The sequence below is a fragment of the Bubalus bubalis genome, chromosome 24, assembly GCF_019923935.1.
Source record: "Bubalus bubalis isolate 160015118507 breed Murrah chromosome 24, NDDB_SH_1, whole genome shotgun sequence".
Classification (NCBI taxonomy): Eukaryota; Metazoa; Chordata; class Mammalia; order Artiodactyla; family Bovidae; genus Bubalus; species Bubalus bubalis.
Genome location: NC_059180.1, coordinates 7,672,961 through 7,697,176, shown reverse-complemented (window position 1 = coordinate 7,697,176; position 24,216 = coordinate 7,672,961). Strand labels below are relative to the sequence as shown.

The following is a 24,216-nucleotide window of genomic DNA, read 5'->3' as shown; positions in this document are numbered from 1 at the left end:
CAGCGGCCCCCGCGGCCCCGCACCTGCGCCCTGGCCGCCGGGACGGCGCCATGGCGGCCGCGGCGGTGGCGCCTCCCGAGGTCCTTCGGGAATGCGGTTGCAAGGGCATCAGGACCTGTCTGATCTGCGAGCGGCAGCGCGGAGGTGACCCGCCCTGGCAGCACCCCTCGCAGGTGAGGGGTGGGAGAGGGGCCGCCGCGCCCACAACTCCGTGCTTCGTGTGGGGAAACTGAGGCCCAAGTTGGCCTTGAAGACAGGTTCCGGATCAGCCCGTGTCCGCGGCCCTGAAGATGGGGGTGTTGCGAGGTGAAGAGATGAGGGATTTGAGGAGTGTGCTTGGAGTGGAGAAGGGGCTGGGACGTCGGTGCAATCCGGCCGCGGCTCACCTATGGAACTTGGGGGTAGTCTGATAGCAGACGTAGCCGCTGCCCCTCCGCCCCGGGTTGGGCTGGGAACCTCACCTGCCCGTGGGAAGACGACAGGACGAGAGCAGAGGGTGCCGAAACTCGGGGCAAAGGGTCCCAGGAGGCATTGGACGGAAATGAGATTCCTTAATCCTACGAATTAACAAAGAAGGACGCAGAGCCTTTGATCAGAGCGAGGGCCTTCAGCTGGGGAACTGTTTGGGCCGAGGCCTGGGGAAGGTGGGTGATGCGTCAGGGGAGGGAGATGAGGCCGGTGGGGCCTGACCACGGAAGGCAGGCTGGGCTCCTATTGAGGGCCGTGGTGAGCTCGTGAGGGTTTTAAAGGTAAAATCACATGTGAACTTTAGAAAGTTCCTCCGAGGGGAAGGAGCGGATAAGAAGGAAAGGGGGTTGGGAAGCCAGTGAAGAAACCGTGTCTCTGATGGAAGTTAAGAAGGTCCTGTGAAAAACAGTAGCAGTTCCTAAGAAAATTAAATGTAGAGCTGCCATATGACCCAGCAATCTCACTTCTGGATGTGGACCCAAAAGAATTGAAAGCAGTGTCTTGAAGAGATATCTGTATACCCATGTTCATAGCAGAGTTACTCAGAAGAGTTAAAAGGCAGAAGCAACCCAGGTATCCATGGACAGATGAAAGGATGAACAAAATGCGGCCCGTCCATACAGCGGACTATTATTCAGTCCGAAAAAGGGAGAAAGGAAAGTCTGGCACGTGCTACAACACGAATGAACCCGAAAACGTTATGCTGAGTGGAATAAGGCAGTCACGAGGCAAACTGTATGATTCCACTCAGGTAGAGCGTCTAAAGTAGTCAGAGTCACGGAGACAGGAAGGAGAGTGGTGGGTGCACGGTGGCTGGAGCAAAGAAGAGAGGGGATGTGGTGTTTAACGGATAGACTTTTTTTTTTTTTTTTTTTTAACATTTTGTATTGGAGTATAGCTGATTAACAATGTTGTGATGGTTTCAGGTGGACAGAGAACGGACTCAGCTATACATATACATGTGTCCATTCTCCACCAAACTCCCCTCCCATCCAGGCTGCCACGTAACATTGAGCCGAGTTCCCTGTGCTATACAGGAGGACCTCATTGGTTTTAAATGTCGCAGAGCGTACTTGTCCTTCCCAAACTCCCTAACTATCCCTCTACCCCATCCTTAGCCCCTACCGCCCAGCCCCGGCAACCGCAAGTTCATTTTCTTAAGTTAACAGGTAGACTTTTGCTAGATGAGAAAGTTCTGGAAATTGGCTGCACGACAGTGTGATATACTCAACCCTGAACTGTGCACTTAAAATATGGTTGAGGATCAGTCTTATGTATAAAATATATGTGGCTGTATATATTTCACCATAATTACTTTCTTTAAAAAAAAAGTGTTTCAGACCTCGCCAGAGGTCTGGACTCTGCCATGGCCGAGGGTGTGGAGGTTCCGGGCACTGTAGCGGGTAGCACCTTCCCCACCTGATGCCCGAGGAACAAGTGAAATGTACAGGAGGAGTCCTTACTTTCTGTGTGTCCTGCGTGAGGTGCCAGGAGGGGGACGCGGTGGTTCAGAGTCGGGGGTGCTGGCAGTGCCTCTAGAACATACACGGGAAGGAGGCAGGGGGCACCCCCAACTCCCGCGCAGATCTGAGGAAGTCTTGGCTCACCCAGCCGGAAGCTCCAGAGCAAAGACTGCCTGGTAATTGGCCGGGCTCGTGTTGGGTCACTGGCCGGAGGCCCTGCCACAGGAGGCCATCAGTCTGGTACTCCTCTAGGTGACTGGCAAGTTCTGCTCTTCTTTTTAAATTTTATTTATTTTTTGTTTTTGGCTCTCTTGAGCCTTCACTACTGTGTGGGCTTTTCTCTAGTTGGGGCTCCTTTCTAGTCGCTGTGCACAGGCTTCTCGTTGCCGTGGCTTCTCTTGTTGCAGAGCACAGGCCCTAGGGCATGCGGGCTTCACTAGTTTCTGCTCCCAGGCTCTAGAGCACAGGCTCAGTAGTTGCGGCACACCGGCTTAGCTGCCCCACTGTGAATGGGATCTTCTGGGATCAGTGATTGAACTCACGTCTCCTGCCTTACCAGGTGGATTCTTTACCACTGAGCCACCTGGGAAGCCCTCTGTCCTTTTTCGATGAGAAATTCAGGGAGTGCCCATGGCTGCCGCCATGTCAGGGAGGCCCCAGCGACACCCCCACTGTGGCTGGAAAGAGCTTCTCCCTCTGGCTTCCCAGCATGTGAACTCACCCCCCTGGGCAACCCTAGGCCTCAGCTTTAGGGGAGCAGATTTCTCCAGCTCCCTATCAGGGCCGTCTGCCTTCACACACGCCTCACTAGCCTGGGGGGAACAGACAGTGCCCACAGCAACAGTGTGGCCTTGGAGGCTGCTCCCCAGCTGTGCAGCCTTGGGCTAGTTCCTTAACTTTGCTGAGCCTCAGTCACCTCACCTGCAAGGTGGAAGACGAAAGAATGTTCCTGTGTACTCTCTTTCCTTTTACAGATGAGAAATTGAGCAAGGCGGGGGCTGGGCAGGGGTCCCACCTCCCTGGAGACTCCAGCTGCCCCCCAAAGTGCTGCCGGGGAGGGTGCGCCACTGGGCGGGGCAGCTTCTCAGGGCACATGTGGGGTGTGAGCCAGGGCTCCAGAAGCTCTGATACCCCTGTCTTTCTTTTGCAGAAAACACACCGGTTCATTTACTACCCCGACACTGGCTGGGCCGTGGGGGCCGAGGAGTCTGACTTTGAAGGCTGGGCCTTCCCCTTCCCAGGCGTGACCCTGATCGAGGACTTCGTGACCCCAGAGGAAGAAGCCGAGATGGTGCAGCTGATGGACCGCGACCCCTGGAAGCTCTCACAGTCTGGGCGGAGGAAGCAGGTAGGCTGGGCCAGAGCGAGGTGCGGGGAGGAGGGCCTGCCCTCTCTGGCCAGTCACGCTGCAGGGCCCTGCCAGGCACCTGACCCTGGAGCCCCTGTGCTTATCTCCTTTTCCATGCCTTCCTTTGCAGCCACCCCACAGAGCCATTAGCGGACAAGCTGACCTAGGGCTGTGGGAGGGCAGGGCTGCTGAATAGGGATGCTGGGGAAGGGCCCAGAGCACGGCCTGTTTACCTTCCTATGAGTTGGTGCTCAGAAGCAGACGGCCACCCAGCTCTCTCCGGCCTCTCCCCAGCTGGCCTAGTGCTGGTGACTCTCATGGAGTGCCTCTTTTTTAATTCCTTGAATTTAGTTATTTGTTTTTGGCTGTGCTGGGTCTTCATTGCTGTGCGGGCTCTTCTCTCACTGCAGCAGGCGGGAGCTACTCCCTAGCTGTGGTGCGAGGGCTTCTTATTGCCGCGGCTTCTCTTGTTGCTCCAGGGGCTTCAGTACTTGCGCCTCCTGGGTTCTAGAGCATTAGGCTCAATAGTTCTGGCTTTGCTGCTCCGAGGCATGTGGGATCCCCCTGGATCAGGGGTCAAACCTGCGTAGAGGATTCTTTACCACCGAGCCCGCAGGGAAGCCCTGTGGAATGCTGCCAGACGCCCCCACCCCCGTTGGCAGCTCTCTGGGTCAGTTGTGAATCTCCTCACGCCTGTTCCTACCGATACTCTGGCCTCCAAACCCTGAAGCTTCCCTTTGTTGGGATCACAGCCCCCTTGTCCTTGGGTCCACTCCTGTCTCCTCCGTTCCTCATCTCTGGCAGTCCTCCCCCCCTCCAGACAGCCATCGGCCCCCTTTCTGCGTCCCCTGCCCGTGCGCACCCCCCGACTCCCCCTGGCCCCCCAGCCAGTTAGCATAGGCACTTCCTCGGGTGTCCCTCACCCTTTCTCCTCTCACTTTGTCAGACTCCTTCCGCTCACCCACAGCCCTGGTCGGGTCCAGCCCGCACGCCCACCCCCAGGTGGCCCCGGGGCTCTGGCTCTCCATCCTGAGCTGGGCCCTTCATGCTCAGAGACATGCTGACTCCCCAGGTCGTCGGCTTTGCTGCTGTCCTTCCAGTCCTCGCTCCCCTCCTCCCTCTCCACTGATGACCGGGCCTCTCTGAGAAAACACACGGATCTACCGAGGTTCCCTTCTCTCCTGTGCCTTGCTTCCCTCCGAGCCCCTCTTCAGCTTCGGGCTGGTTGCTGCTTCTCAGAAGCCCTTGTCCAGCTCCCTTCTCTCTAGGTCGGCTCTCTCCCACTGGCCTCCCAGGAAGCTGCATATCTCTCGTCTCTGCAGCAGAACTTCTCAAAAGAGTTAGCTGTTCTGTTCAGCTCCTCTCCTCCTGCTCCCTCTTAACTCACTCTGAAACTGCCTCATTGCTGACCCCCACCCGTAAACCCAGCGACTGGTTCTTAGGCCTCTCCTCCCTCTCCAGACGCCCGTAGCTGATCTCAGGCCCGGTCCAAAAAATTCAGGGCTCGCGTGCTCGTATCTCTAGCCCCAGCTTCTCCTGTTTGTTAGTCCGGAGCTGAGCTGGTGCATTCCACCTTCCACCTACTCAGACCAGAAACCCTGGATCTTTCCACAGTCCTCTCTGGCTTTCACTGGTGATTCCTGTCAGCTCTTTACTCTTTCAAAACATGTCCTGAATCTGAGAACGTTCACCCCCGGCCGCTGCTGCCACCTGCCTCCCACACTCCCTGCGCAGCCTTCGCCGCTCCCATCCGTCTCAGTAGGAAGTGATCCCACCATCTGGTCAGAGTCGCTGCTCCACTGCAGGCCCTCCAGGCCTCCCATGTCAGCGTGAACAGAGGCCTTCCCGTGCCCTGAAGACCCTGTGCTGGCCGCCAGCCCAACCTTTGTCTCCGCTGCTGCTGTCCCCACGGCAGTCACCCCAGCCTCCCAGGGATTCCTCGGGCTCTGGCTTCTCTTCTTTCTGCCTGTGGCCCTCCTGCCAGCTGCTGCCAATGGGTCGGGGTGACCTGAAGGAGCCAGCTGGCCTTGGCTCCTGCAGAACAGAGAAGGAGACTCTACCACCAGGTGGGGCCCCCCTCCACTGGAGGGGCCCCCAGGGAGCAGGAGTGTGGATACATGCTCCCCTCTCACCCCTCAGATCTGAGCTGTATTCTACAGGGCTCCTCTCGTGTGTGTGTGTGTGTGTGTGTGTTTCCTTTTGGAAGCCACTCACCATAATATCCCACATTTCAAGTGTGCAAGTCAGTGCTTTCGTTTTCAGGTAGCCAGTGTTGTGGGGCCATCACCACTGTCCAGCTCTGGAACATTCTCATCACCCCAGAGCAAACACACACCCATTGCCAGTCACTTTGCATTTCCTTAACCCCCAGCAACCACTTACTTGCTGTCTGTCTCTGTGGGTTGGCCTCTTCTGGACATTCCTATAAGTGGGGTATGACCCTCTGTGTCGGGCATCTTTCATCGAGCATGTTCTCCGGGTTCATCGCTTTGCACCCTATATCAGGACTTCATTGCTTTTTGTGACTCAGCATTATTCCATCGCATGGATAGACCACTCTCTGTTCCTAGACCACGCTCTGTTGATCATTCATCGGCTGGTGGACACGGGTTGTTTCCACTTTCTGACTTTTTAAATTTGCCTGTACCGAGTCTTACTTGCAGCATATGAACTTAGCTGCGGCATGTAGGATCTAGTCCCCTGACCAGGGGTGGAACCCGGGCCCCTGCATGGGGAGCTCGCGGTCTTAGCCGCTGGACCAGCAGGGAGGCCGCGCTGCTGGCCTTTGTCAGCAGTGCCTCTGTGAACATTCGAGTACAGGTTTCTGTGTGGACCGTGTCTCCATTCTCTTCAGTGAGGCTAGAAGTGGAAGCACTTCTGGGTCCTGGGGAACTCCTCCCTCGTGGTCTTGAAGCCCAGTGTTGACCAGCTGGGTAACACTGCCTTGGGCGGGCCTGCCCTCCCGCCTGCCCTGCCTGGCTGCTCCTCCTTCCCAGGTCCTGACTCCTGGCCACGGCGTCCGGGGGACGCCACCCACACACGGGCCTCCTGTCTCCAGCTCTGCTTCCTGCGGTGCCTGGGGGGAGCGTCCTCCGACACTCCATATCCCCTTCCCTGCTTTGTTTTTCTCGGTGGCGTTTACTGCCAGCTGGTGTTTGTTGTTCGTATTTATCTCTCTGGTGTCTGTCTCCTTCTGCCGAAATGTCAGATCCACGAAGTCAGACATCGTGGCTTGTCTTGGTGTCTGTGATAGGATTCTTCTGCCCTGGCGTGTGATGCCATTTCTGTAAACTCAGCCAATCCCCCACCTCCTTTTCATCCTCATCCTCTAGGACTACGGCCCCAAAGTCAATTTCCGGAAACAGAAGCTAAAGATGGCCAGCTTCCGAGGCCTCCCCAGCTTCAGCCGGGAGGTGGTGCGGCGGATGAGCCTCTACCCCATCCTGGAGGACTTCCGGCCCGTGGAGCAGTGCAACCTGGACTACTGCCCGGAGCGCGGCTCGGCCATCGACCCGCACCTGGACGATGCCTGGCTGTGGGGGGAGCGGCTGGTGAGCCTCAACCTGCTGTCCCCCACCGTGCTGTCCATGTCCCGGGACGCGCCTGGCAGCCTGCTGCTCTGCCTGGCCCCATCCGGCTTCCCGGAGGCCATGGTGGACAGCGCGATGGCCCCCAGCCGGTCCGTCCCGTGCCAGGAGGTGGAGGTGGCGGTCCCCTTGCCCCGCCGCTCCCTGGTGGTGCTCAGGGGAGGCGCGCGGCACCAGTGGAAGCACGCCATCCACCGGCGGCACGTCGGGGCCCGGCGCGTGGGCGTCACCTTCCGGGAGCTGTCGGCCGAGTTCGGCCCCGGAGGGAAGCAGCAGGAACTGGGGCGGGAACTCCTGCAAATGGCGCTCTCCTTTCAGGGGAGACCCACCACGTGAGCCGCCGCCCGGGACGGGGAGCTGGCAGCTGGGCCTGGCGGAGGCGCTGGCTCCCCAGCGGACCGGTGGTCAGCATCAAAGGGGGCGCCCAGCACGAGGGTCTTTCTCAGGTCTTAAGGGGAGACTGCTGGACACACCCTGGCGCCTGGCAGCTCGAGCCCCACCCGGGATGGTTTCACGGTGAGGGGCCCGGGTCGGTCCCTTGGGACCTGCGCGGTGGCCACTGGTTTGGGTTGTTTGTCACAGTTGAGGGCAGTGGCCTAATTTGAGCTTAAAAATGGTTGGTACCCCTTCAGACTGTTTTCTTCTTTATCCATCTGTCTTAATGAGGTTAGAGGGTAACTGAGGTTAGAGGTTAGAGGTTAGGTAGCATCACCAACTCAGTGGACATGAATTTGAGCAAACTCTGGGAGATAGCAAAGGACAGAGGAGCCTGGCGTGCTGCAGTCCACGGAGACACAGAGACACGACTGAGCCACTGAACAACAAGGTTGCAGAACATCCCAGCCTGCAGTCCCTGCATCTATTTACTATTTTACTTATTTACTTTTGGCCATGCCACGCAGCTTGCAGGATCTTAGTTCCCTGACCCGGGGGTTGAATCTAGGCCACTGCAGTGAAAGCGAGTCCTAACCACTGGACCGCCAGGGAGTTCCCAGGCCCCTGGTTTAGGGAACGTGTTGGATTGGAGAGTGGATTGGTAGAGGATGTGAGGTGGTTATTGTTTCAGACGTCAGGACTGCTGACAGCCTCTGAGCCGGCTCTGCCCAGATCATGCTTGACGCCATGGGGTGTGGGGTGTGGTAATGGGGCAGTCTGCTGGGAGCCTGGGCCCCCCACCCCCAGCGATGTTAGATATTGTGGAGGAGTCTCCTCAACTCAGGACAGCACAGGGTGGCTCCTGCCTGGCGCCAGTGCTGTGAGGTGGTGACCTGGACGGGCGGCTGTGCCCCGCGGCCAGGTGAGGAGCAGCCTGTGGAGGTGGAAGTTATGGCAGTGCAGTCTGGGGGGCCAGCCTGGTCTCCTGCTGCTTATATGACAATATACCTGGCCCACCAGCCACATGCTAGGAGCCAAACTTGGGGGACCAGTGCCCCATCACAGCCTGGAGACATTCACAGCACTGGTTTTCACGGTCCCTCTGGAATCTGGAACTTTCCAAGAGCTGTTAGGAGTGCAGAGCCACTGGCCACTCTGCACTGTCTGCGTAGTGGCCCTGGCAGAGACCCAACAGGACTGAGTAGGCCCAGCGGCTGGCCGTGGAGGGCAGTGGGCTCCCAGACACCTCTTCTGGTGGGGGACTGGTGCTTCTCAGGTACTGTGACCTCCCCCTAGCCCTCATACCCCTCAGGGTGGCATTTGGGCAAGGCAGCCAGAATTCCAGCCCATCTTGCCACATTGGTTGCCAAGCAGGCACATAGACCCAATGGTCTGCTCGCTGGGGGCTTGACAGGCTGGCCTCAGGGCAGCCCGGCCCCTGGATGGAGCTTGCAGGGTGCTCTGCCAACAGAGGGCCCCATTTGAGCTGAGGCCAGGCAGTGTCCTCTAGGCTTTTCCTGCAGAGATGGATGCAAAACCTGCCTGCCTGTGTCCCCAGCAGCCTGAGAGGGATGTCAGGGGCTGGAAACACAGCTCAGCAGGGTCTTAATGGGCCTAGTGAGGAGTCTCGAGCCTTGGTCTGTCCCGTCTCTCCCTTTGCCCTTCCAGAGGCATCTGAGTCAGGACTGTCTCTGCAGGCTGGCTGAGCGCGCACAGGAAATGCTCAGAATGGGCTTGCTGGCCCAAAGCTCTGCACTGAGCCCAGGCCTTTTCTGCCCCCCTCCCCCGCCACACACACAAAGACGACTGACTGCAGCCCAGTTATCTTGTGCTGCAGAGGCAGGCTGGCCCTCTGGATTGAAGTGCCAGAACGTTAAGAACAATAAAAGGGACTTTCCTGGTGGTCCAATGGTTAATACTCTGTGCTTCCACTGCAGGGGGGCATGATATCAATCCCTGGTTGGGAGCCAAGATCCCATATACTGCACAGTATGGCAAAAGAAACAAAAAAAAATTTTAGTAAAGGACAGAAGTGTTCAATAAGGGGGCCTCTACCTCCCTCACCTGGGAGCCTGTTGGGACACTGGTGACCAGTGGTTGGAGGAGGGGCTTCTGAGCATCCCCTCTCCCTACGGCTGCCCACCAAGAGCAGAGAGCAAGTTGTAGCTTTATTTATTCAGTTCAATCCAGGGCAACTGTTTTTAAAAAATCCATATATAGGACGGGGGGGCGGGGGGCGGTGTACACCACATGTGGTCTCCATGACGTCATGCATAGTGCATTTCTCAGCACAAGACAGATAAGGTCTGTAGATGCGCCTCAATCCACTCAGGCTTGTGTGGTTTTGTCCTGCACAGACCTTCCTAGAAGACACTGAAATACATTCTGCCCTGGCAGTTTGTCCAAAATAGAAACCCGTGAGTTTGCTTCTGGTCAGGTACTAAAAGGAGACTGTGTTCCACTTTGGAAACGGCCTCTGTGTATCTGCAGGCATTTGTTTTATGAGCACCAGGAAGGCTCCTTTCAGAGGAAAATAGGGCAAGCCCACACTGGCTCCTCTCACCATGGAGAGGCCACTGTACTCGGAACCCTCTTCACAATCAGGCTAAACCTCCAGGAACCAAATTTCTAGCCTGTAAATATGCTTCCCTGTCCTTCCCAGACTGCCCTGCTGCAGCTCCAGATAGCTCACTCTCCAGCCTCAGGACGCTCTGGGCTGCCCTGAGGGTGACCCCCATCACCAGTCCCCAACCCATGGTCAGCTCTGTTCTCACAGAAACTGTTTGCCCCATACCTCTGGGAACTAGAAAGGCTGGAGCCGGGAAAACTTGCCGGATGAAAATAAATTACAAGAACGCTGTTCTCCTAGTCAGTGTGTAAGCGTGTCGCGCGGCCTCTCCCCTGCCTGTGCGCCACCATCCCTGGCGCCTAGTGCCCGGCCCTGATGCGGCCAGGTTAGGAAACCCCCCTCCCACCAGTGCCACGGGCCAGGCATTAACAGCGGGCTCCTGGCTGATACCTGGGGTGTGCTTGCCAAGATGTGGGGGAACTGGGCACTCCATGGGCCTGGCTCACAGGGCAGGGGCACCAGGCGGCCCAGCAAAGTGGGTCGCAGTGAGCCCCGCGAGGCCCCTCTCAAAAGGCTCAGGCTAGAGGAAGGGGCTGCTGCCCCCTCCAGCAGTGGGGAGGAGCCGGCCTGTCTGGTCCCTACCGGGACACACAGTGGTGGTCTTGCGGTGATGCTGACCTTGCACAAAGCAAATACATTAAACCAGACGAGCCTTTTCAACAAGGCTCCAGGAGAGGAGACATGAGCTAAGGACCAAGCAAGTCACGACAGATGTCAGCAGAGGATGTGAGGGACACGCCCTTCAGAAGGCGCCAGGGCTCTCCTCTGGCCCCACAGGACACAACATCCAGGCTCCCCGTAAGTGCCACGACTTGCACTGGGGGTTCCCAGCATTTCAGAGCGACGTGTTAAGGCTTATGTTCTCAGCAGTATGTCACCGTCTTGGAAACCCCGGTCAGGCCCACCAGCGTTTCCTGGCACATGCAACCCAGACACCGCAGAGCTACTAGGCTGTGGACAGAAATGCCATCGGAGCATGAAGTCCCATGACTGTGGAAACAAAAGAAAAGGCACCCCTCTCTGGTGGCTGCTGGCCAGTATGGTACATGTGGTTCTTAAAAGCAGCTCAGGGCACAGCAAGCTCACAGATAAGCTGAGCTGTAGCATGTACGTGTTCTGCCCCAGGACATGGGCTCAGGTCCACCAGATGCCCATCTCGAAAACACCAGAAACCATGACTGTATAGAAGTATGAGCTGGGTGGGTGTGGCCGGAAGGCCTGGGGGGGACCCCCGGGGAGCACTACACGGGACCTCACCCTCCCTGCTGTCATAAGCAGAACCCACATGTGGCCACGGCTGGCCTCTGGCACCACCACCCACGGACCGGGCCAGGCCATGGCCTTATCTAGACAGTAAGTCCCCCAGGCTGCCCCCCTCCCACAGCAGGGGCCACAGGCAGCAAGGAGACGGGTGAGCTCAGCTGCCTGGCCAGTGTCCCACCCTCTGTAGCTACAGCTCAGAGGGCTGACAGCTCAGGGGACCCTCGGGTTGAGAGAAGGATGTCTGTGGACTGTGGGCCCCTTCCCCAACCTGGTGGCCTCACTGGGTCAGTGTGGCCAGGAATCCTGCTGTCTGGGGAGAGAATTTGAGCCCAGGCTGCTTCAGGTCACCCCTCAGTTAGCCAGCTCAAGTGGGCACCTCACCTGGGATGCCCAGAGACAGGCCTCCTGACCCCACAGGCCTCTGACCTTGGACATCTCATCCAAGGCCTGACTAGTCTGGTGCGCTTGCTGGGCTGACTTGCCCTACCCAGGTTCCTGCCTGCCCGTCCCAGGGCCAGGCCACCCAACCCCCTCCAGGGCAGGGAGGGAAGCACCAGGCCAAGCCGTTAATCCTGTGCCCAGTCTATTCATAGCAGGGTGGTACCATCACTCACGCCCCTGGGCTGCCACCAGCCCAGCTCCAGAGTCAGGGTGCCATCCCTTCCCTGAACTCAGGATGCTGCCCCGACTCTCCAGGCCCCTGCCAGGCTCCCGCCCCGACTCTCCAGGCCCCTGCCAGGCTCCCGCCCCAAGCTGGTCCATGTCTCTGAGGGGACCCGTGACCGCCCATTACAACCCAGAGCCTGGCCTCCTTGCCTCAGGAAGTCCCCATGGCCAAAGACTCAGCCTTTCTTTGCCCTGAGCTCTTAGCCATCAGTCTCCCCTTTAACTGAAGAGTTCCCATCCTCCGAGGGAAAACGAGCCAGGTCTTAGCATTAAGACAGGAGTAGAACTTTGGTCTCAAACCGTCTGGCAGTGACTCGGCAGCCCGGTTGGCCATCCGCGTGTCTGAAACTGTCCAGGAGGCAGGCGAGTTCCGGTCCACGCCAAGTGATGTGGACGCGGCGGCCGCGCCCAGGAGCACATGCGCTCACACCACCTGCAGGCTGCGCTCATGCCCGTCCAGCTGCACCTTGAGCTTGTGCAGCTCCTCGATCTCGCGGTTGTGCCGCTCGGTCTTATGGCGCACCAGCGAGCGGTAGAAGTGGATGGTGAAGACCACGAAGATGAGGCCCACAGGCACCATGATGATGGTGGACACCAGGGCGGCCTGCCAGCCGGTGTGGCCGCCGGGGCCGGGTGGGGGGCCCGGCTGGTGGCGTGCGTCCACGGGCAGGAACTTGATCCAGCAGAGCAGCACCACCTCGGCCAGGAAGAGCAGGATGCCCAGCACGGTGGAGAAGCCCCAGGCCAGCTCGATGTAGGGGTGCATGCGCTCGTGCGGGGACTCGCTGATGGAGTTGAGGTTGTGGATGTTGCTCACGGCCTCCACGTTGGGCAGGATGCACGTGCTAATGAGCAGGGCGAACAGGTGCACGGCCACCAGCACCGTGGTGCAGGCGCTGAAGGCGATGAGCAGTGGCCGCGGGTACTGGTATTGCGTCTCCAGCTGCACCTCCACCATGGCCACCTGTGAGGCAGAGGGGGTGCTGAGTGGGGGCCTCCATAGATCAGAGGGCACTCTCTTCCCCTGTTCACACATTGTGAACTTTTTCCTGATATGCTAGAGAAGATCTCACTAAGGGCAATCTAAAAAGTACAGAAAAGGCTAAAGAAGCACTGGGTCCCGCGGAGATCTCCCCCTGGGTGCCAAGGATGGAGGAGTACTGGGGGTGCCCAGCTCCAGCCCAGGGCAGAGGCCACACTTGCCTGGGAAAATGCAACACTGCTGTTGATAGCAGAGCCAGGCTGCAGTGGGACTTAGCTGCCAACAACTGCTGCTTTTCAAAACAAACAACCTGACCTTTCAGGGGGTTAAAAAAAAAAGGAACAATGGAGGCTCCTGATGACCCCCAGAACTGTACACTGGACAGACTCACACAAGCCACAGGGTGCCTCTGTCAGCTGAGACCAAAAGCAGGAAGGAGCAGCCTCATCTCTGAAGGCCAGGAATAGCCATATACATGAGAACAATGGTAAGAAGGGGAAGCTGGGAAACGGCCTGGGCTGGGAAAACAGCTGAATCTTCAGCAGCGGTCAGAGCTAGGCCACAGGTAACCTCTAGAAAGTGGAAGAAACAGTAATTCCCGAATTCCATGTGGAGACGGAGGGGCTCCTCCAGGGGTGGGAACCAGGGGCTGCTGGGGTTTTAAACTGTGTGCGTGTATTCACTTCAATAACATATAAATCACTTTTAAGTGAAAGGGACTAAGAGGCCCACCAAAGGACCAGAAGCCCCAGCTTATCTCTGTAGCTGCTAAGTCACGTCAGTCGTGTCCGACTCTGTGCGACCCCATAGATGGCAGCCCACCAGGCTCCCGTCCCTGGGATTCTCCAGGCAACAATACTGGAGTGGGTTGCCATTTTCTTCCCCAGTGCATGAAAATGAAAAGTGAAAGTGAAGTCACTCAGTCGTGTCCGACTGTTCACGACCCCATGGGCTGCAGCCTACCAGGCTTCTCCATCCATGGGATTTCCCAGGCAAGAGTACTAGAGTGGGTTGCCATTGCCTTCTCCCTATCTCTGTAGCAGTGGGCGTCTATTTAGGCTGAGACTTGCTCACCAGAAGCCCTAAGGGGCTTTCAAAATCCAGACTGGGTGCCAAGCTCCTGCCATGCTTCCCCAGGTCACACCCAGTCCACTCGGGATGGCTCCCCTGCGGCCCACACCCCACCCCAGCTCTGCAGACCAGCCCCAGTGGAAGGTTTAGTCTTGGCTCACCAAGGGCTTTCTCTCAAGTACCCAATGATAAGAAACCAGACCCATTAAGACAGCAGGAGCAGGGAGGCAGAGAGAAGCCAGAAGAAGGCTCTTCCACTCACTGTTTGTCTCCTACATCTAAGCCATCCCTGTTTGTTTTTTCCTGAACTGTGTGGCTTGTGGGATCTTAGTTCCCTGACCAGGGATTGAACCCAGGGCCACAGCAGCCAAAAAAAAAAAAAAGGTGCCAGAGTCCCAACCACTGACCACTGGACCGCCAGGGAACTCCCAGAGCCATCCCAGGTTTAAGAAATTTACAAGAAAGAAGATTTCACAACTTCTAGCAACTACTGCCTTATCCCCTCATTCTGTCCTCAGTGGAGATGGAACCCTTAGTAGGGAAGAAGATAATGTCAGTCCTAGTGGACCACAGCTTGAATGGAAACTCTGCAATGATTATTGCTCCAGAGAGTCAGTGGCTACATTGCCAAGGTGAGGGAGGGGTGGTCCTTTCTCAGTGCCCTGGTAGCATGGGTAGGCTCTTGTGACCACAAAGAATGTGACCCAACAAAAAAGGATGTCATATATGGATGTTGCGAGTTGGACTGTGAAGAAGGCTGAGCGCCGAAGAATTGATGCTTTTGAACTGTGGTGTTGGAGAAGACTCTTGAGAGTCCCTTGGACTGCAAGGAGATCTAACCAGTCCATTCTGAAGGAGATCAGCCCTGGGATTTCTTTGGAAGGAATGATGCTAAAGCTGAAACTCCAGTACTTTGGCCACCTGATGTGAAGAGTTGACTCATTGGAAAAGAGTCTGATGCTGGGAGGGATTGGGGGCAGGAGGAGAAGGGGACAACAGAGGATGAGATGGCTGGATGGCATCACTGACTCGATGGATGTGAGTCTGAGTGAACTCCGGGAGTTGGTGATGGACAGGGAGGCCTGGCATGCTGCAATTCATGGGGTCGCAAAGAGTCGGACATGACTGAGCGACTGAACTGAACTGAACTGAAACCTCAGAGGGTGCAGAGATAAGAAACAAAGATGATTAAAAGGCCGGCAAGGAAAGCAGTTTTGTTCCACCGCAGGAGAAAAGGCCAAAGGCCATATTTCAGTGTATTTATGTAGATATTTTATCACAGGCCTCGGATCACAGGTTTTCTGTGTTAGGGGCAGGATAAACATGAAATAAGCTTAAGGTCAGGCATGAGCACCTGTTGGACAAAGGACCAGCTTTGCAATTCTAATTAGGGAATACATAATAGAGCCACAAAGAGCTGGACATGACTGAGCGATTGAGCGACAACAAATACACAGAACAGACTCCGTGTTGAGCACCGCCTGTTCATTTTTCCATGACCCTGTCCTTATTCAGCTATAGTTTCCACAGCGGAAATACTGGCTGACGATCAGTATTCATCACTTCTTTCTCCTACGTGGCTTTGCAGTCTGAACAATTATCTGATTTACTGGGGTCTGTGTGGTTTCTGAAATGTTATCACCGCCGGCTTAAAGGGAGTACTGGCTGATACAGAGGAGATACTCCATGAAAGCTGAGAAAATGCATTATTATTTCCACCCCTGCCTCTCAAAGGTCACTGCTCCCATTCTCAGGCCACTTCATACCCTTGAAGCCTGCAGCTAAGTCTCAAACTAATCCTCCAGGATTCACTCTTTGTTTTGAAGCTTCACAGGGCTTGTTTTCAAATTTCAATGAGGGGTTTATAACCTTCAACTTGGGTGAGCATTTTGTTGGAAAAAGTGACTCTTCCCTAAATTTGGAAATCCAAACTGGAGTCTCAAGAGACCGCCCGCAGACAGGAAGGGATTTCCAAGACCTGGGCCCCACACAGAATGGAAACCGTCCTACTGCATTCAATCGGGCAGTGCTTCTCAGAGTTAGTTTTCCGAAGATAAAATATATATATATATATACACACACACACACATATATATATATACACACACACATACAGGTCAGAAAAAGCTTAATGCAGTACTATAATTCTTCTGTGAAGGTAGAAAACAAAATTTAATTTTTAAAATATTTATTCATTTGGCTGCACAGGGGTCTAGTTCCCCATCCAGAGATCAAACCGCGGGAGCCCCTGCATTGGGAGCACAGTCTTTGCCACTGGACCACCAGGGAAGTCCCCCAAGATCTAATTTTAATAGTGACATCGAAAATTCGCCTGCGTATTTCTTAAAATTAAGCTTGAGAAAATATTTCTTTTTTAATGTGATGAAAGAAAATCATTTTGAGCCAAAATTTTGCTCCATGTGATTGGACACTTTTGTAATTATGGGGGTTTTTTTGTTTGTTTTTAATATGTTTTTATATGGCAGTGCCGGGCCTTAGTTGTGGCATGCAGGATCTTTAGTTGTGGCTTGTGGGATGTGATTCCCTGTCCAGGGATCAAACCCGGGCCCCTTGCTTTGGGAGCTCAGTCTTAGCCACTGGACCATCAGGGAAGACCCTGTTTTTTAAAAAATAATTCGCAAGACCTGAATCAGCGTTTGCTTTAAACCACAGACCTGAATGTGGTTGACTGCCCTCTAAATGTGGTGACCACTGCCCCGCCCTGTATGAAGTCACGTCCTGACTACACAATGTCTCATTTCTCCGAGGGTGACCGGCACCCATGTCTGGCAAGCCCTTGTCAAAGGAGTGGCCACACTGGCTCTCTCGGACACCTTTCTATTTTCTGCATATCCACTGGACAACTGACCCTCTAGGTTATGGAAGAACAATTGTTTCCACATTAAAAAAAATAAAAAGAATTGCTTCCAGCCCAATAGGACTTCAGCAGACAACAGAGAGAGGAGTGGTGGCCGCAGTTCTCACTGGGATCCTGACATCCCCGCGCAATGGGACGATCCCCAGAGGGATGAGGTCTGCAGGCTTCGGAGTCAACAGGAGATGTGGCCCTTCCTGGGGGCCCGCAGTTCCTCCCCAGGCAGACTCGCCCTGGGGGGGTGACTCAGAAGGGAAGCATAACCAGGCAGCCAGGAGTCAGGCCAGAGGCTCCGATTCCGGGGAGTGTGTGCATGCCCAGCTGGGTTACAGTGAGCAAACCGGGCTCATTCTGCAGTTCCTGCTCACATTCCCAAACTCTTGGGGGCCTTCTGAGGGCTTGGGGACTCCCCTGGGTGCCCCAGGTCACCCTCCCTGTTGCCAGACCAATCCCCTTGGAGGGGGTGGGACCTGGGCGGAGACTTTTATTGGAGGGTGGGGGTGGGGGAGTGGTCTTAGTTGCAGCACGTGGGATCTTAAGTTGCAGCCTGTGGGATCTAGTTCCCTGACCAGGGATTGAACCCAGGCCCCCCTGCACTGAGACTGTAGTCTTAGCCCCTAGACCTCCAGGGAAGTCTCTGGACAGAGGCTTCCCTAGTGGTCCATCCTGGCTGCTAGCAGGGCCCAGAGGGTGGGCTTTGCTCCCTGAAGCATCACAGGATTTCAGTGAGCAGAAGCCCACCTTACTGGCTGTATTTCCCACCACGTGTTTCCACTCACCATGGCAAAGCCTGAGAGGAGGGCGGATGTCCTGCTGGAGGCCTTTAGCTTGGCCCTGCTCAGGTAGAGCTTCCTCCAGGACAGCGCCTGCACGGAGTGGTGGTTGGAGGTGACCAGTTCCAGGTAGCTGCGGCGAACCCAGTCCCGGTAATCCATGCCCTTGTGGCCGGGTTCCGAGCAGGCAGGAGCGGAGGGGTCCACGGGCACGTTGAGCTCGGCGCTCATGGTGGGGGCCAGGCTGGGGGCAGGAGAGACACTCCGGTATACCCGAGGATCCCCCCAGGGCGTGGAGAACCCAGACTTCCAAGTTCCTTCTACCTTTCCTGGGGGCCCGCTATATACACCCTGCACCAGGGCCACAGGATCCAGGGGTGCATGAGGGTGAGGCCCTGGCCTCTGAGGCTTGTCCCCACACAGGAATGTAGGGACCACCTGTAGCAAAGAGGGGTCAAGCGGGTGCATCTTTAGGACCCACCGCAGCGTCCAGTGTTTCTCCACAAAGCTGGTATCTGGTCTCCTCTCCTGAGCTCAAAGCTCCAACTGAGCGTGGCTCTTGGGTGAACAGAATTCCAAGGCTGGCCGAAAGCACCTAAACGCCTATCTTCAAGGAGAAGGGAGTTGTAGCGTTTTGGAAGTTTCTAGGACCTGATACTTCTGGATTTGACCCAGCTGTGCGATTCTAAACACAACACCTGACTTTTCCAACTTGTTCATCTTCACATGGAGACATGCCTACCCTGTTAGTCGCTCAGTCGTGTCCAACTCTCTGCGACCCCATGGACCGTAGCCCGCCAGGCTCCTCTGTCCATGGGATTCTCCAGGCAGGAATCCTGGAGTGTGTTGCCATTGCCTTCTCCACCCTATTGGGGTCTTAAACAAGAGAATGGAGCCCCAAAACCCCAAATTGCTTTCCAACGGCCAGGTGCCAACCATGAAATCAGTGTTTCCACGCAGCTGCTAATTTCTCAAATCTCACTTCAATTTAAATCAGCACAGTTCACCCTGAAAATAACTGACTTATAGCTTGCTGAAGCTACATCCAGGGTGCAGTGGAAACCTTTAGCAAAATGAAAAATTGGCCAATTGACACGAACATGGTTTGGGGGTTTATTCTTTTTAAGAAATGGAGGCTGGAGACCCCTCGAGTAATCCCAGTACACATGTGGTTTGACAGTAACACAGGATGAAGATCAGAAGGGCTGATCTGTCGAGATTTGTGAATTTAAACTCAAATCTCCACTAATCCAAATAGGGGATTGGCGGTCTTGTGTGGCCCAAGGGGCTGGCCCTGCAGCAGCCCTCAGGATCAGCTCTAATTAATCTGTAGGGCAGGCTTCAAGGGCACAGGCACCTCACAGCTCACTTAGCATCAGATATTAACTTGTACCTTCAGGCCCGCATGGGCCCAGTGAAAAGCCTACTTAAGGCTATTACAAACAGATCTGCGTTCCTAGGTCCCAGGGAGCCAGGTTGGGGGTGGGCGGGCGGGCAAGAGGGTGTTTACCAGGGTCCATGGCTGAGGAAATGCCCCAAACTTGATCTGCCCATGCCAGTCCCTAAGTGGATTCTCTGGGAAGGTCCTGGGGAGGGGGAAGGCTCTCTCTTTTTGGGGGTTCTTTCCTCTTTGTTTTGTGCCAGGCTATGGAGGCACAGCTTTTACTGGCCAACAGGGACCCCAGAGAACAGCTCTGTACAGGCTCTTCTTTTTCTGCCCGGTCATGCCTGGAAAATCCCATGGACCGAGGAGCCTGGTGGGCTACAATTCATGGGGTCGCAAAGAGTCGGACACAACTGAGCGACTTCTGTGTGTCTGTGTATGCCAATTACTAGGTCATTTACAAGAGGGCCGACTTGGAAACCTTGGTCACCACCACCCTGGCCCCCACCCACATCTGCAGCTAGCGGCACTGCTTGCGAGCACTTCCCTTAGGAAGAATTCGGAGAAGTGTTCACTAACCAATCCACTGGCTGGCTCCAAATCATTTAGAATGGCATCATTTGGAAATGCATCCCCCCCCCCTTTTTGCTCCACTACATCAGAAGTGAGCTCGTGGGGTTGATGAAGACACTGTCCAGCCTATGGAAGGGTAAAAGGCACAACCTTTGCCCCCTCAGAGGATCCATCCTCCGCCCTGCCTCCAGTAAACGCTTCCTGGGCCCTAAGGTAAGACTGCATTTGGTACTTAAGGATCAAAGATGAAAGATGAGGATGTTCAGTGGGGGAATGGCCTAAGTCGGGGGAGATTCTTGTCCAGTGAGTTAAATGCTGCTGTAGTGGAGCCCGCGAGGGCTGAGGGGGTGGACAAGGCGCTGGCTGGCTGCCTCTCTTCTTTGGGCCAGGAGAGGGTCCCTATAAGGGAGCAGGGACCAGGACACAGTTGGTAAAGGTACTGCTGGCAAAGAGGGACCCTCCTGCAAAGACAAGATGGTGCCCACTTGGGGAGGGTCTGAGAGGCAGGGCAGGAAGGCTGGCTGCAGAGGGGCCAGGGGAGCAGTGGTGGAAGCCAGATTCAAGGAGTATGTGTGGCCCAGGCGGTATGACTGTGTTGGACTTGCCCTGGCACTGCCCAGAGCTGCCCAGATGCTCAGGCTTGGGAGGAGTTGGTGAGGGAGCCATCAGGGCTCCATCTGGTCTGTGTGCTCAAACACTTGGCCAACTGGGAAGGGCAGAAGGGCCTGGTGGCCCCCAGAGAGATGAATGGGGTGGAGATGGGGACCGTTAGTGAAGGTGAGCTGAGCCCAAGTTGGACAGTGGAGAACTTCAGGGCGGTGAGGGCTGACGGTGGCCTGGGTGGTGGCAGGGGCGGCCTCGGCTCTCCTGATGTCTCCAGTGGCAGGATTTGGCAAGCGCTGTCTGTCTGCTTGGAGCTGGGGTGGTGAGGTGGGCCTGTGGGTCCCGAGGACAGAGAAACCACTTCCTTCCGAGGGAGCAGCTCAGACTAGATTCAAACCATCCGCAGCCCCCCAGCCCCAGCCAAGCCTCCTCCACACCCGGCCTCCCGCAGAGACCGAGTCTGGTCCTCAGACCCCAGAGCTCGGCTCAGGCAGCGGGTGGGGCAGGGCAAGATGGAGCCTGACCTTTCTGTCAGGTGGCAGAGGCGCCAAAGGATGCTCTTCTGGCCGAACCTTGTGGTCTTTTGGTTTTGTTTTTATATAAGGGGCGGTCAGAGAAAAGAGATCTCGTAGAATTACCGTGACGCTGTCTCTGGCCTTGGGAAACATTTCCAGGAGGTGGGTTTGGGGGTTTGACTGTCAAGTTCCCTTAAACATCTGGGGCACGAGCAATGGCGAGTGCCACGCAGAAACGGCTGTTTCTGACTCTTTCTGTCACACCCGCACACGGGAGGGCCCAGCTCCCCTCCTCCCCTGGGTCTCCCTGGAAGAACCCGCCTGCAACCCTGTTCCTTCCCCTCAGCACCCCCTAGCAGCCGGGGGACCAGCATGCGGCCCGCATCTCTCCACGCCTGGCAACCTCCCAGTCATCCCAGCGGCTCCGCACCCCGCCCGGGGATCCCGCGGGCTTGGGGTCCCAACCTCACAGTCGTCCCGTAGGCCTGCCCAGGAGGAAGCTGGGGTCTCCGGGTGCAATTCCGGTCGCTCCCGCCCCCCGCCGGGGCGGAGATCCCGCCGCCCTCGCCCGACGCCCGCAGTGAGCACTCACCGATCTTTGCTCTGCCCTCCCGGCCTGACTCCGGCTCGGGCACGCGGCTGGCGGCACTGGCGTGGCCCGGTGGCCCCGCCGGGGCGCCGAGCGCTGCCCTCTCCCTCCTTCCGCCCGTCCCGCGGGGTCCCCCGGGCCCCGCCCCCGCCGGCTGACCCGCCCCCCCACCGCCCAGCCGCAGCCGCTGCCAGGGCAACGGCGCGGCTGTCACGTGACCGGCCGCGGGGGCGCCGCGGGCCACGTGATGCTGCGGGCCAGGAGGGGCGGAGCGCGCAGCCCCCCCACCCGGGGTCCCCCGGGGTCCCTGCAGCGCTGGCGCCGCTCCCGCCGGGACACGAAAACCCGAAGGGTGCTTATCATTCCTGGTTACTGGGCGCGTCGCGGGTGGCCGTGAGCAGGGATCCGCGCCGCGGTGGTGATGAGAGCCGGAAGCCTGGGCATCCCTCGCTCTCCCTCCCCAGCGACGGAATGGGGAAGCTGCGCTTTCTCTGCCCCTGGGTCTGGCCCGCAAGTCCAGGGAAGGGTGAGCCCTAGTCTGCTGGACGCGTGTGGGACTGAACACAGAGCAGGAGCACCAGGTTCCCAGGGTGAGCCGCAGAGGACGCCCAGGACCGGTCACTGACCCTGTGAACCGGTGGGATCTCGTTATCAGTCTGCCGGGCGGACGGTGGGTGGCGGGGGGAGGAGGGGTGTATAGCGGAGAGGAGGGTCCGTTGGGGAAGGTGTGGGCGGCCACGCCCCAATTTGCCAGGTGGACAGCGACCCCAGGCCGAGCACGCACCCGGAGCTGGTCACCCGGAACCGCAGCCCCACCCACCAGGCCCAGCGAGACCTGCGGGGTCCTCACCCAAGTGCGGCATGCTTGGTGGGCAGAGCGCTGGAGGGGAAAGGGTTTTCCTCGGTGCCTCTGGCTCCCTCCGTTCCAGGGTGCAGGGCACCTCTCACCGGGAATGGTGAACTCTCAGGTTTTGTAACCCAGACATTCAAACAGGAACGGTCTTTTCAGGAAGTGCATATGGGTAACTCACTGAGAGGAGAGATGGGTTCCCATCCACCCACCGTGCCAGGCGGGCCCTCGGAGCCCTTCCTGCGTGCCCTACATAGGATTTTTCCATCTGTCACAACAGCATGGCACCGTGACACATTTATCCAAAGGAAAGAAAAAAGAAAAATTCCATCCTGTCGCCCAGTCCAAGTTTTCTGACAATTGGATGAGTAAATGTTGGCAGGTATGCCAGGCCAGATCCACTTATACTTCAAGACCCATGCTGAGAGCCAGAATGACACCTTTTATTCCAAGAGGACACTTAAGAGTGGACTAAGCTAGTTTCCGTGTGTTTACCGCCCTAACAAAGGAATGAGGAAAATCCTGGGATCTGATTACTGCCCTTCCCACCCATGGCAACAGGAAAGAGATTGTTGTATTTCAGGGAGCAAGGTCCACAAAAAACATAGTGTGGCTTCCACACCTCTGGCAGTTGATAAAGTGGACTGGAAAACAGGAGGAAAAACATTTCTTTTAAAAAAATGTTTTTATTTGTTCACCTGAAACTACCACAGCATTGTTAATCGGCTGTGCCCCAGTATAAAATGCTTTTGGTGTTCAAAAAGGAAGAAAACATTCTGAACACTTTGCTAACGGCAGTAATTGCATCACAAGTGAACATTCTTTGAGCAACAGAGTCCTTTGCTTGAGTTCTCACTTCTGAACCCTGATTGCACATCCTTTAGAAAGCTTCCTAGGCCTGGTAGCCACGCTCCCACACCCAGGCACATTTATCCAGCGTGTCTGGGCAGAAGTAGAATGTAAGTCATAATTATCAGGGCTTTCCAGAGCTCGGTTACTAACCAAACCCAGAAAACGGCGTTCCCCACCCTGTGAGATGAAGCATGCTGACAGCACCAAGTTGAAAGGAGAGAAATTTGATGATCGCGGTACTCACAGTTGCAGAGCCCACTCGGGTGCCCAGGTTGTCGCATGGGGCTTACGCAGAAGCCGAGGTGGTTCAGGTCAAGGTGCATAGTACCAGCCGCTCGGCGGGGAGGTCTGGGTTCCAGTCTGTGCTGACACTCCCGTGGCTGGTGGTCTGGCAAGTCACTGCCTTTTCTGAGGCCTCGGCCACCCCACATTTGAAAAAGGCAATTCTGGGAGGCATGTCCCAGAGGTCACCGCCATGCTGGTGACCTCATCCACTGTGACCCTTTGTTTCGTGAACACTGTGGTCCTTGCTGTCTTCCTCCCTCCCCCAGCTCCTAGCCAGGATGGCCTCCCAGCTGGCTTGGACAGTGTATCCAGTCCCTTGACCATTCACTCCTAAAGCCTAGCGCTTATTATCACCCTCTGTGAACTTCCAAACCCTGCGCCCCGGCAGTGAATCCTAACTACTGGACTGCTGGGGAATTCCCAGTGTGAATGCTTAAATTCAGATATCCTGCTTTCTGACCCTTCTTCCTCACTCAGCCCCCAGCACTTCCCCGACCCTGCTGCCACCCTTCGTTCTCCCCCCAGTCTCCTCCCCACTCCTCCTATGGCCTCTCCCCACACGTCAGACTATAAACTCAGAGACCTGTCATCACTTCCTTCCTTTCCTCCTCAGCCACCTGGAGTTACAGCCCTTTGTGCTGCTAAATCCACATGTCCCAGCCACTGCCCGGTCTGTCCCTGCGTCCCCCTCCTTCCACCCGGAAACCCTCTTTCCTTCTCCGGCGAGCCCACCAGACAGTCCCCTGCACCCCACACGGGCTTCTCTTCTTCCGTCTGTCCACTTGATACGGGTGTTTCTCAGGATCCTGTCCGGGTCCCTCTCTCTACACTTCGCCCTGAGTTTTCTCACCCACTCACTGTTTGGCCTGAGGGCTCCTGTATCATCACCTACAACCCTGATCTCTTCCCAGCCTGGCAGGACGTGTCCCATGGCCCCCAGCTTCACCACGCCCACAGTTAGAGTCCTCATCGTTCCCTCACATACCTGCTCCACCTCCTGGTCCCCTGCTCCCTTAGGGAGGGTTCCACCACTCGGCACAGCTGGTAACTCTGTAGATCTGTAGA

The 24,216-nt window shown here is 56.5% G+C and overlaps 2 protein-coding genes and 1 long non-coding RNA gene across 6 annotated transcripts in view; 2 read left to right on the top strand and 1 right to left on the bottom strand.

Annotated features, from left to right (window-relative positions):
* On the top strand, positions 1-10,101 carry ALKBH4 (alkB homolog 4, lysine demethylase). Its single transcript, XM_006057152.4, has 3 exons — positions 1-173; positions 3,082-3,279; positions 6,612-10,101. Exons 1-3 carry the CDS (start codon positions 51-53, stop codon positions 7,200-7,202), a joined length of 912 nt encoding a protein of 303 aa, XP_006057214.4. The 5' UTR covers positions 1-50; the 3' UTR covers positions 7,203-10,101.
* ORAI2 (ORAI calcium release-activated calcium modulator 2) lies at positions 9,258-22,173 on the bottom strand. 4 transcript variants are annotated; one of them, XM_006057150.4, is made up of 3 exons: positions 22,015-22,173; positions 17,507-17,744; positions 9,258-12,763 (listed from the first exon to the last, which is right to left on the bottom strand). In XM_006057150.4, the coding sequence occupies exons 2-3, from the start codon at positions 17,729-17,731 to the stop codon at positions 12,224-12,226; spliced, it is 765 nt and encodes a 254-aa protein (XP_006057212.1). In that variant the 5' UTR covers positions 17,732-17,744; positions 22,015-22,173; the 3' UTR covers positions 9,258-12,223. The 4 variants fall into 4 exon arrangements, with proteins under 4 accessions (XP_006057212.1, XP_006057213.1, XP_006057211.3 ...); XM_006057151.4 differs by lacking the exon at positions 22,015-22,173 and adding an exon at positions 21,168-21,298; XM_006057149.4 differs by lacking the exon at positions 22,015-22,173 and adding an exon at positions 17,982-18,928.
* Positions 19,537-24,216, top strand: part of LOC112581803 — a 21,161-nt gene continuing 16,481 nt past the window's right edge. The window contains exon 1 of the long non-coding RNA XR_003106439.3: positions 19,537-19,670. This is a non-coding gene — a long non-coding RNA (uncharacterized LOC112581803). The remainder of the gene's footprint in view (positions 19,671-24,216) is intronic.

What these genes read in the sequence shown, in the direction of transcription:
- ALKBH4 (XM_006057152.4), top strand. Translation starts at nt 51, where the DNA reads ATGGCGGCCGCGGCGGTGGCGCCTCCCGAGGTCCTTCGGGAATGCGGT. An exon ending in CCTGGCAGCACCCCTCGCAG is followed by an intron (nt 174 to 3,081) that starts GTGAGGGGTGGG and finishes TTTCTTTTGCAG; the next exon opens with AAAACACACCGGTTCATTTA. An exon ending in AGTCTGGGCGGAGGAAGCAG is followed by an intron (nt 3,280 to 6,611) that starts GTAGGCTGGGCC and finishes CTCATCCTCTAG; the next exon opens with GACTACGGCCCCAAAGTCAA.
- ORAI2 (XM_006057150.4), bottom strand. Translation starts at nt 17,731, where the DNA reads ATGAGCGCCGAGCTCAACGTGCCCGTGGACCCCTCCGCTCCTGCCTGC. An exon ending in TCCTCTCAGGCTTTGCCATG is followed by an intron (nt 12,764 to 17,506) that starts GTGAGTGGAAAC and finishes TCTGCCTCACAG; the next exon opens with GTGGCCATGGTGGAGGTGCA.